The sequence below is a fragment of the Gymnodraco acuticeps genome, unplaced genomic scaffold, assembly GCF_902827175.1.
Source record: "Gymnodraco acuticeps unplaced genomic scaffold, fGymAcu1.1, whole genome shotgun sequence".
NCBI classification, from domain to species: Eukaryota; Metazoa; Chordata; class Actinopteri; order Perciformes; family Bathydraconidae; genus Gymnodraco; species Gymnodraco acuticeps.
Genome location: NW_022990692.1, coordinates 385,573 through 401,020, shown reverse-complemented (window position 1 = coordinate 401,020; position 15,448 = coordinate 385,573). Strand labels below are relative to the sequence as shown.

Sequence of the window (15,448 nt, the reverse complement as noted above, 5' to 3'; positions counted from 1 at the left end):
CCTATGTGTAGCATGTTGTGGCTAAGCTAACAGTCTGTGTGCTTACCTTGTCTGAGGCCAGGATCTTGAAGGAGGCCATGACCTGTTCTGCGGTGTCGGTCTCAGCGGTCTCGCGGGTCATGAAGTCGATGAAGGCCTGGAAGGTCACCACGCCCGTGTTGTTGGGGTCCACCAGAGTCATGATGCGAGCAAACTCCACCTCACCCTGTCAGAGAGCAGCAGTGCACCAGTTCATAACTCATATCACTATTAGTGATCTCAGGTCAAAGGTCTGAGACATGCTGTACTCACCAGATCGTAACCCATGGAGATGAGGCAGGCACGGAAGTCGTCTGGATCCATCATGCCGTTTCTCTTCTGCAAGAGACACAAAGTATTAGTTTAGATAATAGCTCACACATTGTTAGTATGACTGTGTTAATGAAGCGTCACCCTGTCGAAGTGGTTGAAGGAGGCCCTGAACTCGTTGAGCTGCTCCTGGCTGATGCCCTTGGCGTCGCGGGTCAGGATCTGGTTCTCCACCTCGTTGATGGTTCTGGCGATGGTGGTGAGCAGCTGTTCCCAGCCCACACGCACATGCTGAGCAGGAGGAGAGAAGACAGGACTTTAATAAAGGGGTAAAACAGGTGGAGGGTGTGATGTCGCTGGTCGTCATGGCAGCAGTGTACCTCCATGGTGTAGTTGGTGTGCTTGTTGTCGAAGATGAGGGACTCCTGGCTCAGCTGGTGGTCTCCCTCCAGCTTGTCGATGTTGGATTTGTAGTTGATGATGTTCCCCTCGTACTGCTTCAGGCTGTTCATCTGTTCCTCCAAGGAGCCCGCGATGTCCACAGACACGTGGCTGATCTCCTGCGGGGGGGGGGGGGATAAAGTATTCATGTTCTGCAGGTATGGGTAAATCTATTTGTTATGCAACTCCAAACACTGTTTACTTGTCTGTATTGCCTTTTCAAACTGACATTACTACTTTTCTACCATGGTGAACATTATATTAGAAAATGTCCACAGTTGTCAATGCCCTATAATAAAAACATCTTTATTAATCTGCCTCTGTTGTATATTCTCAAGTTAAAGTGTAGTGTCACTGTACCTCCATCTTGGTTTGGATCCAGGGCCCGATGATGTTGGCCTGGGCGGCGAACTGGCGCCTCAGCCTCTCGTTGGCCTGCTGCCTGGCCACCTCCTCCTGGAGCATTTGGTCTCTGAGGGGAACCAGGTGCTTCACCTACAGGCGGAGAAATCAAACGCACCAACGTCACAAACGCTTCTTTTAACAGCAAAAGAGAGACCAATATATTGAGGTTTTTAGTGCTAAAAACATGCAACCACTGTAACCCTGTGGTACTAGAAGATTAGCTTTTCTTTGACTTTTTAGCTAAAACTAAGTCAGTGGAAGCTGAGTATCAGCTCGATACACAATTAATCAACTAGTTAGGTTTTTGATAGAAGCTTTAAGCCTGCAGTATTCAGTGCCACTGTATCTTAAATGTACTACCTACTGAACTTCTGAGCCAGATGACCAAATGCAGCACACAGAGCGATCTAGGCTAGGTTGACATAATGTAAACTTTAACTGATTCATAATAAAGTTAATGTTAGATTTCCTACGAAGACTCTAGGGTGTGTTTGATGTGACTCACCGCGTCCCACTTGGAGCTGATGTCCTGGGGGGAGAGGTTGGTGTAGGGGTTGATTCCGGACAGCTTGATGCTGTAGGTCTGGGCGATCTTCAGGATCTCGTTGTGGATCCCCATGGTGGCCATGCGCTCCTTGTCGGCCTCGGGCAGAGTGGCTTTGAACTGGTCGTGAGCGGTGATCAGACTCTGGGGGGGGGGGGGGGGGTTGGTCACAGTCAGGGTTTTACTTACTCATTACATTTATCAGTGTGAAGCTGCATTCATGTGCAGTATCTAACTAAATTGTTTCCCAATTACAGACATTTAAATTTAAGTTAATTACAAATATGGGATACACATATATACACTAAAGTACATTTATTTATATATATATACACACTACTATATATATATATGTACTTTAGTTACAGAGGACAGCATGTGTTGCTTTTACCTCAAAATACATATCACACAATTCAAACTCTAAAGGTTATTGACTGACTTCAGTCAGCGTCAGCTACCTATCATGGTTTAATCAACATTAAGGATGTATCGTACCTGGATCTCCTCGATGCTGTGGACGATGAACATGTCCTGCAGGTCCTCCATGGCTCCGTCCATCCAGTTGTTGAAAGGCGCCGCCCTCTTGGCGAACTCCAGGTACAGCTGGTCGATGGTCTCCCACAGCTTCTCCACACGCTACACACACACACACACACAAAAGGAGACCGTTATTAACAAGATAACAGGTGTGGACAGCTATTAAACTGAATAGCTGTTATTTTATGAATGATCTGGGTGTTGATATTTCATTGTGTGGGGCTGTACCTCCAGTGCGTCCCTTCTCTTCTGGGTCAGGGTGCCCAGGTTGTCCCACTGGTCACAGATGCCCTGGCAGCGAGCGTTCACTGAGGCGGCATCGTGGTAATCCAGCTCGCTGCAGGACACACACAGCATTATTAATCATCTATATACCCATAACAAATACGCTATCAAAGTTTCAATCTAACGTACAGAATATTTAGAATAGTCCAGTTCCTTCGATTCATTTCCTCAGCATGAATGACTGTTAATGTAACCAATATAAAAAGGCCCTTTATATTCCAAACTCTGACTTGCTGTGAGATTTTGTTTTAATTATCAGGAGAGATAAAAAGGAAGAAACATTTAGAAGTAAACAAAATATCTTCTTTGTTGCATTTTATAAATATCTATAACATCTGCCACTTCTTAAAGACGAGTGCCCAAAGCAACACTCCCAAGTAGCTGTAACTAACATTTGAATACTTGGTGCCATTACATGTTCTGGCTTATTCCCAGATTCTGAACTTGAGGGGTCATCAGAACTATCTTGCTTCACTTTAATCTCTCCATGTACCTTACAGAAAACCTAATATTATACCATGTTTATAATTGATTTATAGTTTTAATCTCACCCTGGATTCAGCTGCTCAAACGTTGGTCTTTGTCCGAATTAAATGTGGGATTTATAGACGGAGAAACCTACATTTGGACGACTTGTACTCCCTTTGTTAAAATATGTCATACTCCACTGATTGGTCTTCAAACTAAAGCAGAACGATATCAGCTGTTCTGTAATGACACCACTTCCTGTTGATTGTATGGATTATGAAATGTGTGGGAGCGCCAGGGTCTGATAGGAACGGAGAATCCTTCAAACACGGGAAAGGCTTCCAGCTTCATCTTCCTGTATTATCAATGACCTGACCACGAGGACGCCATGGTCACTTTCGATACAGGGGACAACTACTTTGCTTTTGAGTAACATGAACACTTCTTCAGAAGTACCGATGTGTGGCACGCATACATATTCAGCATTATGTTGCCGAACACTGCATCACATCAAAGAGATGCTATCCGAACGGTCTGTGAGGAATCTGGATAAAGTGAGATCAGAGGTTTCTGCTCTTTCATGAATCCCCCTTTCATCTTTTTATCCCTCATTAATATGCTTTCCACTCTTTTCTACTTTTGTGGTCACATCGCCCGCTCTCACATATCTCTCTCAACACCACAATTAGAAGTCCTGAAACTCTTCAGTCGCTTCCTGCTCCTGTCCTCCTACACGTCCCTGCACACATCTCCCTCCGAGTGTAGCACTGTGAACCCGGACATGTTGAGTAGCACAACGTGTTATGTTAGAAACGTTTAGGACGGATCCCCGGCACATAGAAACTGCTGGATGCCAATTTGCATATTTTGAGCATTGTTCGGACACTGAAGTGGCGTTAGTGGTAATTGAGGACGCTGAATCCATTTCTGGCTGATTTTGGATCAGTCCAAAACCGTCCAAGCCATGTTTGAACTATTATCTGCATAGGCTAGAATGCTGATTAACGAAACGTATGCTGAATGTGCAAATTGCCCAACGCATGCAAGTTAGCATCCGGCAGTTACATTAGACTTTGGGTACTCAACATTTCTGGGACTACGAGCTGGCCAATCAACTACTAGAGTTCCCTGTGTGACTCTCTCTCTCTCTCTCCCGGCCTCTTACTTGAGCTCCTGGGCGATGGCAGCGATCTGCTCCACGCGGTCCTGGTGGGCGGCGAGGTCGCTCTCGAACGCCTCGTGCTTCCTCATCAGAGCTCTGATCTCCATCAGGGAGGCCGACTCGTAGTCCTTCTGGGAGAGCAGCTCCTCCTTACCTGGAACACACATGTGGTTTATTATCCTCGTGTTTATTATCCTCATGAATAACAACACCGATACATTTTGATGGCAAACCATGGTAACACTTTTTAATATATATTCATGATATTTTTAACATAAAATACTATGTCGTATTTCAGATATTTTCATTACTTAACTTTTTTTCGAATATTTCGATATGACTTTTTCCATATTTTCAACATAAGTTGTTAATTTATTTTCTCCATGTTTTCTTGGAACTTTTTTTGACACTATACGATGAGTTTCTTATATTTTTCCACAGGATGAACTTTGTGTCTTTTCACAATATTTGTACATATGACATCTTTCAATAAACTTTACAATGACTTTCACAATTTGTCCAACGCAGAGCAGCATTGTATCCAGGAAGTGTAATGATCTATTAAAGTGTGATCTCGGCCCCCTGGAACTCTGTCTAGCTTCCTGTGGCCCTACCTCCGGTCCAGGACTCGTGCATGGAGCACTTCTGCTTGAACTTCTCAGCCAGGTGGTCGAGTCTCTCCAGGCGGCGGATCTCCGTCAGCAGCCACTCCTCGTAGCCCTTCTCCACCCCCTCCAGCCCCTTCCAGGCGTTGGCAATATCCTGCAGGAGAGAGAGGCTCTATCATCGCTGCACACTGAGAGCAGGGACTTGCAACGGTTCTGCTGACACTTATTGGAGGGAATTAAGTGTTCAGAATGTAAATAATGAAGAACACTTTCATATCTATGTAGATTTGGGAGAATTTGAAATGAGTGAAGTGTGAGTATGCGGTATTATTAGGAAATGAAGTGAAGCTTTTATTGGCTGACTTCAACATAGCTCAGCATGTTCGGTACTTTTCAGTATTCCCTTTCTTTCTCGTGCATTTTTCCATCCTTCTTATTTTAGTTTGAGTGAGTAGTTTGTATCTGAAGTGTAGAGAACATTCTTATACGAGTTATCTAGGTTTGAAAGATTTGACAGGCTTTAGGGGATGTAAAGCAACACGGGAAGTAGTAACACATTCAAAGCCTGTTGATCTACAAAGATCCTCCGTGCTCACCGACACCATCTTGCCCTCGGAGGGCATGAAGGCGGGCCTGTTGCTCAGCCTCAGCTTGGTCTGCAGGGTGTTGAAGTTGATCTCCAGCTGGCACTTCTCCTGCACGCGGGGCGGCTTGTGGATGCGACGGTAGTCACGGAAATCCTCCAGCTTCTGCTGCATGGCGCGCATCGTCTGCTCCGCCGTGCGGTTCTCCAGCCAGGGGATGGTGCGGCGGATCCACTCCAGCAGCTGGGGGGAAACGTGACCATTATTAATGTCTCTATTGTTACGTTTTATATCCTGGACTTTTTGTATTATTTAAACGAGGTCAAATACTTAAGTTAATATATCTTTCAGGTGGTGTATTTGTATATGTACGAGCACTCAAGGCTGAGTTGTGGTAAAAGTCTTTTTTAAATATCAAGGACATTGTTGCCGGCTTCACAAACGAAAGTCTTAAGGTTCTATTTTCAAAGAAACTTAAACCTACTTGTTGAAACTACTTCAGAATGTATTGTTATTGCCTTTAATGTCAGCATTTCTGTGTCTCGTCTTATCTGCTGTTTTAAACTTACACTTTGACTTTCATCACACTATCCATGTGCTCACAAAGTGTAAAGCAGGGCATCATGGTGTTGTTAGAGAGGATGTTTTGTGGGGGGGGGGGTCTCACCTCACTGGCCAGCTTCTCATACTCCTCCATCAGCTTCTCATTCTCCTGGTTGACGGCCAGAACCTTGCAGATACGGTTGGCAGCTGTCTCAGCCTGAGGGAGCGAGTAATCATCCATTAATATACATTTACAACGCATCATCGCAACATGGATGAGTATTTCTCCAGAAGACTGCCAGAACTGCTGAAACAGGGTTTTATGCATCATGTTCTCCAGATCCAAGAGGGTTTTATTACAAAATATTTGACAACAACATGAATATTAAATAAGATCTGACCTGCTCAGCGCCGGCGAAGGCGTGGTAGAAGCAGGACACGTAGGTCATGATGGCCTTCTCGTCGGGTTTGGGTGTGTTCACGATATCTGAGGAGGGCAGTTAGCAAAGATAATATTCAAATATATAAATCTTAAGAAAGGTCCTCCGTGGTGAGGAGGAATCACACAAATAGTCACATTCATATTTTAGGAAGCAGCTTTGGATTTTAATAAAAAATGATATTGCTATTTATTTAACTAAGAAGGTGATTTTCTTTATTTAAACTTACATTATCTTTAAGAACAGAACATTATCATTCCCTGTTTATATGTATTAGCCATTTAACCTGAGGTGAGAACGTTCCCCACTTCAAAGGATGCTCTTAAAGTGACTCACGCATTGTTTTATGCTAATGATTGAACTTCATTGTGAAGGACCTCTCGTCCTTCGTACCATGTGGAAACACATACTGTACTTTACTGCAGAGGAGGTTCACACACACACACACACACACACACACACACCTTCAGCGTCCAGCATCTTGGGGATGTCCAGGAACTTCTCAGCCACCTCGAAGGCGGTGTTCAGGTTACCGATGGGGTCGTCCTGCAGGGAGACACGAGCACTGTCAGACAGGTAGCTCAGCACTGCTAATAATACAAGATGGATAACACTAGGGTTCATGCTGAGGACTGACACTAGACTTGTACACTCACTGTATACAATCTATTTAACAATGTTAAAAAAAACGGTATTATAAGTGGTCTTTCAGTGTCAATCTCATTTAGCTGTTTCAAACACTTTTGAAAAACTATTTTGGATGGAGGATGTCTGCACTTTCCTATGTGACTACAAAAAACAACAACAAAAACACAGCTCAATAAAAAAAATTGAAATATTCACATTTTCAGCACGTGAGAACTATAATCCTACGGGTATTGACGTTTCCTTTTTAAATCTATACTAAACAAATGTACTTGTATGTGACTGCAAATACCAGCCAGTGGATTATATATGAATGTGAATTAGAAAATGCAGCGTTTGGTATCACGCTTGACGTGGCAACACTATGCTTGGGTCATGAAATAGATATCTTGCAGACACTCAGGGCATAGTGCAGAACATTCTCACAGGATGGCAAAGAAACGCTTCTCTTCGAACAGATGGAAATAGATGGGAGTGTCAGACATCTTAATTCAGTACGAAGAGAGAAAATAAAGCAAATGAATCCGTGGATAAAAAGGGAAGGAAGGACAGGGCACCTTTCTCAGTTTGGAGTAGTCAATGAGGTCAGGTCTATGTCTGTGGATGAGGGCGCACAGAGCCAGGCCGTCCTTCCAACTGAGCCGCGAGAAGAGGAGGAGGAAGAGGAGGAGGAAGAGGAGGAAGAATAAGAAGTGGGGAAAGACAGTTTCAGAGAGGATTCGTGAGACAAATGGAGAAGGAAAAAGGTAGGTGACAAAGCAGGAACAGGAGGCATATCAAAAGGTAAGCATCTGGATTTTCAGGAGAACACAGAGTTGGTGAAAGGTGGAGAATAAATGAAAAGTATAAAGATGGATGCAGTGCCCTGCTGATGCCACCGTCGGGCGTTGTAGACCCACCTGATGTGGAAGTTCTGCACGTTGACGTTCCTGTAGGGGGCGGTCTTCCTCTGGCACCACAGCAGCAGACCCTCCTTAGCAGAGGTCTCTGGGAAATGCAAAAGGGGGGGGATGGTGAGCATTGTGGCACAGATGAAAGGAAAAGAAAGGAGGCAATAGAAGGCATTTTGAGAGACGATGTAATGTGGAAAGGGATGTAAGAAACCTTCATAATGATCAAGATCGGGTTAAAAAAGGGGTGATTTTGTCTGTTTACAAACTTGGCTTTTAGAGTCAAGCTACAGCAGATTGTGTTTACTGCTCTAGTGGAGAGAAGAGGTTAGATAGCAAAGTCTATATTTGACAGCAGAAGATATTAAGAAGCAGGAGCAATGAAGGGAGAGTTCAAGAAGATGGACTGAGGGTCAGGACAGAGCGAACAAGGTCGCAGTCTTTATACATTTACAGTGAGCCGAGCGGCCTGCCAACATGAAGGTTGGCTAGGAGGAGGAGCACGCGTAGTTCAGAGGAGTGCGTTACTGCCACAAATCACACAAGGGTAAATATACACCTGTAACACATGAGAGGATGCAGAGTGACCATGTGACTGATGTGTGAAACTCTAGTGTGAGACAAAAGGAGAATTCAGTGTATTTTTCTAAAGAGATCAACTTGTTTTTCCTCCACTTTATTAGTGTGACATAGTGATTGACAGTACAAAGACGATCTGTATGTTGTGCTCATGTGACCGACATGGAGATTATCGTCAGTCAGCTTCAGTAGTGTTTGTGGAAAGGGCCTGATGTAGTAGTTAAAAGTGTCCCGTAACAGTTCAAAGGAACAGTCTGACATTTTGTTAAAAGACACCCATTCCCATTGTTGCTAGGAGTTTTCTGAGAATATGAAACCACTCTGATGGCAACACATGAAACAAGAGCAGTTGGTTAGCATAGCTTAGCATAAAGAATGGAAACAGAGCTAATCTACCAGCACTTCTTAAGCTCACGCTCACACACACACACACACACACACACACACACACACACACACACACACACACACACACACACACACACACACACACACACACACACACACACACACACACAACACACACACCACACACACACACACACACACACAACACACACACACACACACATCACACACACACACACACACACACACACACACACACACACACACACACACACACACCACACACACACACACACACACACACACACACACACACACACACACACACACACACACACACACACACACACACACACACACACACACACACACACACACACACACACACACACACACACACACACACACACACACACACACACACACACACACACACACACACACACACACACACATCACACACACACACACACAACACACACACACACACACACACACACACACACACACACAACACACACACACACACACACACACACACACACACACACACACACACACACACACACACACACACCACACACACACACACACACACACACACACACACACACACACACACACACCACACACCCACACACACACACCTTCCACAGAGATGTCCTGGATGGCAAAACGCAGGATGATGGTCCAGATCATACCAAGAGTCATCTTTCCATTGCCGTCAGTAATTTCTGCAAAAACACAAGCAGATGATCCATCAGGGGCAATAAGGACACATGGTGAGGGTTGAACAGTCCGCCCTGAGGCTGCTGCTGAGGAGACTAACTGAACTTCACGCGGCCTCAGGGCTCAAAGAGATATTCTTGACTGCAATTAGAGAGGAGAAGAAACTGGAAGTCACATGAAAACTGTCTAAGTGGCTTTGAAGTGCTGCGGTGTGAATGTTTTCGGAGTTTGACGTTCGACTGACTAAACTCAGCGGGGTGGAAAGTTTTCAGTGAGATTTAAGAGACTAAATGTGAGCGTTAAATATTCAAGTCGAACCTTTTCGCTCCATTCCATTTCAGTTGTTTGAATGACCTGAGTTAACACGCAACAGTATCCTCTGCTCGCTTTCGTTTATTTCCCTGTAGGTCTCTTTAACCATATTCAATCATTCATCTTTGAAGTAATAACATGTTACCACTGAGTGTTTGTAATCATTTGAATGATGTATCTAACAACATTAGTCAAGAAGGGCAGAAGTGATTTGATATATTAATGAACGAGTTGTCTCTTAGAGTAAATGAAAGAATACATGACAGCTCTTGCGGCTCCCTGCCTCCTCTTATCTGAACCCTCCCGACGCTGTGACCATCCGGAGCTCAAACATAGGTCTAAGAAATGCAAATACGCTGTGACCTTGGAATATTCATGAAAGCGATGAGAATAGGTCGCAGCGGGAGAAGAGCAGGACTCTCACCCTCAGCACCGATGGACACCAGCTTCACGCCCTTGCTGCAGATGAAGTCCAGAGCTTTGTTCACGTTGGCGATCTTGTGGAAACGCATCTTGCCTTTGTCGGGTTTGGGCAGCCTCTCACCTAAGAGTAGAGAAAACAAATCATTTAGCAGAGGCAACACTATTATGGGATGAACACTTGACCTGGCTCCTGCTTCTTCAATGGGAGGATGTGCTGCTTTTAACTGATGGATGTGTTTGTATACAACGTGGCTGACATTTAGACAGTAGAAAATAACTGGCAGATGAATTAATAACGGCAATAGTCATTAGTTAAAGCCCTAATGATATCATATTCAGAAGGGTGACTCTAGAGTATATTTGTGTATGTAAAGCTCCAAGAAAAACAGATTTGTATACACCAAGCTTCACTATTTAAGCTGTTTAGCTATCAATGGTCAGTCTGTGTGGTACATTTCATTTCCACTTCCAAATCAGTCGGTTTGACAGGTGTCCCCTGTATCTCTAGAAACTATGCTAACGAGTAAAGATGTTACTACAGTTTAGAAAATGCTAAACTGATGGATAAAACTAGGGAAAAGGCACAGATAATGAGATAATGATCTGTATCACATCTCCAACGAAAGTGTCAGATAATCTAAATGTGCCTTGTGTACAAAGAAACCGATAAAACCGGATTAGAAAAAGTTTCCAACCAGGAAATCATCCACGGTGACTCAGTATGTAGCCGATAAATGTGTGCGTGGGTTGATGAGATCCACCTGATATGACCTCCAGCAGCAGCATGAGTTTGAGGCCATTTTTAAAATCCTCTTCAATGTTCTCGATCGCTGTCCCGGCTTTCCTCAAGTGGGAGTTACACCAAGCTGTGAAGGTCTGAGGGGGGGAGAGAGAGAGAGAGAGAGAGAGTCACCTCTGACCGCACTACACACACACACACACACATACACACACACACACACACACACACGCACACACACACCCTTTTCAGAGCGGGTCAAAAATGCTTCGCCAGGCATCAACTGTCCTCCTCGATCTGTGACCTTATCATCGCTGCCAACACAGGTCAACACGCTGAGACACTTACGTCAGATCGACGGCTGACTCAACGATCCTGAACACGCAAAACTGACTTCTGTTTAATGCTTTGACTTTGTTTATTGTCTTTTTTAGAAAATCATGTCTTGTCTACGCTCGTGTCTTTGCCACGGGCGCAGGATGACAGCTCGATGAGATCTTATTGTGGGGTTTTTTGACACCATTAGATATTCATTTCAAACATCAGAACATGCTGAGCTATGTTGAAGTCAGCTGACGTGCCAAGTTATAGTACAGTAGACTTCAAACTGAAAAAGCATCGCAGTGATGCTTCCAGCCATTTCTCCAAATGTATTTCTGTCACTAGGAGAACCAGTCAGCCTGAAGGTCCTGGAGTTTGTCGCTCAGCCTGATGCGTTGTGTCGAGCAGTTAGAGTTCGCTAGAGTAGCCGCTGCGTCTCTCGAAAGCCAGATCTCTGCTTTTAGAAAGCAAACGCTCATTAGGTGCTGCTGTGTGTAATGGGCACAAAGCAGACAGTGATGTAAATGGCTTTTAGCCGCTGAGTGCTTGCTTTGGGTCTGTCTGGAAAATGGCCTAATGGTCGGCCATGCACGTCAGGGACAATTCCATTGGTTCCATCAGGCCATTCAATCAATCTCTGAATGGCATTTTGAGAGGCTTTCATGGTGTTTAGCTTCAAATGTGAGTATGGGATGTGTGTGTGCACATTCGGCAGAGTGAGTGTGTGTAAGCGCTGCCACTGGAGACGAAACTTCACCAGGGTTTGGAGGATGTGTGGGCGCAGAATAAGTACATGAGCTGAATAACTAACTACAGATGATGGTGCGGGCGGAGTGAGGAGAGAGAGACAGATGTATAAATTAGCAACTGTACACGCTCTGTGCTCCGTAGGTAGGTAAGAGCATACATTTTCCATTACAGCGGAGCACATTTCAAACTAAATGTACACGACCTTGTACAGTGTGTGGGTGTGTGTTTAGATCTGCGTGTGTTTGTGTGTCCATCGCCTGCACTCCAGTGTGACCGTGGAAGAACACGGTGGACAGAGAAGCACCAGAGACAGACAGAAGAGAGATGGTGACGAGAAGAGAGGAAGGGGTTTCTGACAGAGAGACCCCACTAGTGACTGAATGTGAGAAGAGAGAAAGCGAGTGTGTGTTTAAAGGAGAGGGGGACCCAAGTTCCCATCGGCAAAAACACGTGGGTTTGCTATCCTGGCTCCAAGATGGTGGAATGAGCTCCCCATTGACATCAGGACGGCAGATAGCTTGATCATCTTCCGGCGCAGACTGAAAACTCATCTCTTTCGACTCCACTTCGAGCGATAGAACTATTAACGAAGCACTTATACACTAATAAAGGGCTGGCTTATCTAAAGCCAGTTGAGTAGCACTTGAAATGTTTGGCTCTATGAAACCTGATGTACTTATATGATTCTGTTTTCTTCAAGTTTGTATTTTGTTGGTCGAATGCACTTATTGTAAGTCGCTTTGGATAAAAGCGTCAGCTAAATGCAATGTAATGTAAATGTAAGGAGACACTACACTTCTCTATGAGCACTCTGGAGCTGAAATAATCCACTGATTCAAAGAAAATGAACAACATTACTCATCAATATTAAACTAAAGGACTTGAGTTTGGACTGATAGTTGGAAGAAAAGCAGTACGACTTGGACGTTTTCTAGACAATAGACGATTTGAGAAACTTGAATATGTCTGAATACAGAATGAAATAGTTTCATATAAAGAAATTAATGGTAAGCAACTACAAGTAGTACTGTTAAGTATCTACATTTGCAAAAAAGCTAACGGTGCTCTGATTAGGTTATCGTGACCAGGTAAGGTAAGTGCTTCCTTTCCATAAAAGGTCATTATTTGCATCAGTGCGTCATTTCTTCCTTTCTTACGCTCTCCTTCCTTAGTGTCCTCCACCTCATTGCCTTTGAATATTGTAGATGTTATTCTACTACCTGTATGTCCTTTTAGAAATTAAACTGCTGATGAAAATTAACTCTTTAACCAGTCTTCAGATTTGAACATACTAATACAACAAATCATACCATAAGAATCCGAATGTATATGCTTAAGTACATTTAGCTCACAACACGTGTGTAAAGTCTTTTTAGGTTGTAGTATAGGTAGTGTTGCTGCAGTGGGATCTGAATAGCCGATGAATCATGGCATGTTTTTTTTATTTATTTCTTACAAACTTTAACAACAAATATTCCCGTCTGCAACTTAACTTGATTCAAAATGAATTCCAGAATTTAAAAAGCCAAAGAAAGACAGTGGCAGAGAGAGAAAGAGCGAGGCAGTGAAGTGGAGCGGTGAGGAGTGACAGGAATGCCCCGGCCCCGGTGTAATTTGATGTAAGGGTCTGCAGCGGAGAAGCCGGGGTCCCAGCAGGTGCTCGTCTCCTTTGCCATGCATGACCAAATTTAGACCAGCTCCTAATCCAGCTCGCACAGGCCACGGCGGAGGGGAAGGTGTAGGAAGGAGGTAGGGAGCCCAAGGAGCAGGGGGTGGGTTTATATTAGGTAAAGGGGAGGGGTACTGAAAAGAGAAGGGGGGGTCGAGGCTAAATCGGTTTGCTATGGGACACCAGCGGACAGCTGAGAAGGCAGGATTCCTGAGGTGAACTGTAAGAGTCCAAGACGGAGAGAGGGGGAGAAAGGATTGAAGAATACGTATAAAATAATAACCAGAGAAAGGGTGTGTAAGATGAGCGGGGAGAAACCTCGCCGACTTCAAAGGAGGGCTGTCAGAACGGAATCAAGCAATCACTTAAAGCTGGAGCTAGAACACATAATTCCTTATGCTTAACGCAGCACCGCGGGATAAAGAAAAACAATTATCTGCCGTAGCCAGGATTTCTGGAGCTGTTATCTCTGCGTGTCGTTCTCTATGATCTCATCCTGTGGGTTTCGTTTGAATGCCTGTGGTCTGCAGAGTCCACCGGCATGAAGTCACCCCCCATCCTGGCATCACCCCACCCCCCACCACACACACCCCACACCTGTTGGTCTGGCCCGGCTCAGATCTGCCTTTTTTTTTTACAGGTCCTTCTTGTAAAATGAGGTCACGGTGGACCAGCTGAATGCCTGTCATAACTACGCCCCCCCCCCCCACCCCCACCCAAGGGGAATCAGGGCTGCTGACCCTCAATACAGCTGACATACACAGACCTCCCCCCCCCCACACACACACACACAGATCTTAGTAATGTCAGCTAGCAGGGCTGATGTAACCGCGGCGCTGCCTGGAGTTACAGCGTCCGCCCTCAGAGGGGAAGCCATGAGCAACGTACGTTTTCAAAAGAGACCCGTTCAATACCTGCACTTCATAATGTATCACCCCCCAAAGCCCTGATGTAGTTTAGTTCAAGTAGAAACTTCAATAACATCAAAAGGTGGGAAGTTGAGGTTTCTGCACCAAGTGTTGCCTTTTGATCTTATTTAAGAGACTTTTGGCCCATTTGTTATACTTATCATGAATATAAATAGAAGATCAAAGTGATGTAAATACAATTACTGTCGTCTTAAATTGTTTGCTAAATTGTTAACATGATTACGCTACTCCAAGCTAGAGCCTTTGGTCATGCCATTGTTTCTTCTGCATAAATCAAGGTTCAGGTACTTTTTCTTCTCTTCATTTTAGCTCGAGTTGCTACCACATTAAGACGAAGTCATAAATCATAACTAAAAGACACAAAATGGCCTCCTGCTATCTCCCTGCTACAGGTATATTCCCCCTACCCTCTCTGGTGACACACACACACACACACACACACAGAAAAACAAACAGACTTTCTGCTAATAATGTGGATAATTTAATAAACCTGCAGGACACGGCTAATTTACACCTAACCTCTCTGCAATGTCCCCTCACTGGTGTCCAGTCTTTAGCCATAGAGGAGTGTGCAGATGTAATTACACAAGTCTTCAGTCCCTAATTAGCACCTTGAATTCAGAGACGGTGTAGCCTGGAGGGAGAACGTGCATACTGAGCAGGGACCACTGCCTACATGCATCCATCTGCAGCTCCACATGATCTCTGGAGAGCTTTGGGCTGCAAGATTTGATACATTGTTTAACCTACTACTGCAGTGAAGTATATGAAGAAACTATGGCCTAGGAAGCCGAGAACAATAACGCTTT

At 44.5% G+C, this 15,448-nt stretch overlaps 1 protein-coding gene and 1 non-coding gene across 2 annotated transcripts in view; both read right to left on the bottom strand.

Annotated features, from left to right (window-relative positions):
* Nucleotides 1-15,448, bottom strand: part of actn3b (actinin alpha 3b) — a 29,522-nt gene that overhangs the window by 1,352 nt on the left and 12,722 nt on the right. The window contains exons 2-20 of the mRNA XM_034230382.1: nt 10,993-11,107; nt 10,233-10,352; nt 9,415-9,501; nt 7,850-7,937; nt 7,508-7,586; nt 6,770-6,851; nt 6,267-6,352; nt 5,990-6,082; nt 5,335-5,565; nt 4,745-4,892; nt 4,134-4,284; nt 2,444-2,552; nt 2,174-2,314; nt 1,640-1,822; nt 1,090-1,224; nt 669-848; nt 433-579; nt 292-357; nt 47-205 (exon numbers count right to left, since the gene is read on the bottom strand). Coding sequence (XP_034086273.1) covers nt 47-205; nt 292-357; nt 433-579; nt 669-848; nt 1,090-1,224; nt 1,640-1,822; nt 2,174-2,314; nt 2,444-2,552; nt 4,134-4,284; nt 4,745-4,892; nt 5,335-5,565; nt 5,990-6,082; nt 6,267-6,352; nt 6,770-6,851; nt 7,508-7,586; nt 7,850-7,937; nt 9,415-9,501; nt 10,233-10,352; nt 10,993-11,107 — 2,400 coding nt within the window. The remainder of the gene's footprint in view (nt 1-46; nt 206-291; nt 358-432; nt 580-668; nt 849-1,089; nt 1,225-1,639; nt 1,823-2,173; nt 2,315-2,443; nt 2,553-4,133; nt 4,285-4,744; nt 4,893-5,334; nt 5,566-5,989; nt 6,083-6,266; nt 6,353-6,769; nt 6,852-7,507; nt 7,587-7,849; nt 7,938-9,414; nt 9,502-10,232; nt 10,353-10,992; nt 11,108-15,448) is intronic.
* On the bottom strand, nt 3,251-3,377 carry LOC117555571. The gene has a single exon (XR_004570412.1). It is a non-coding gene; the product is annotated as a small nucleolar RNA SNORA71 (small nucleolar RNA).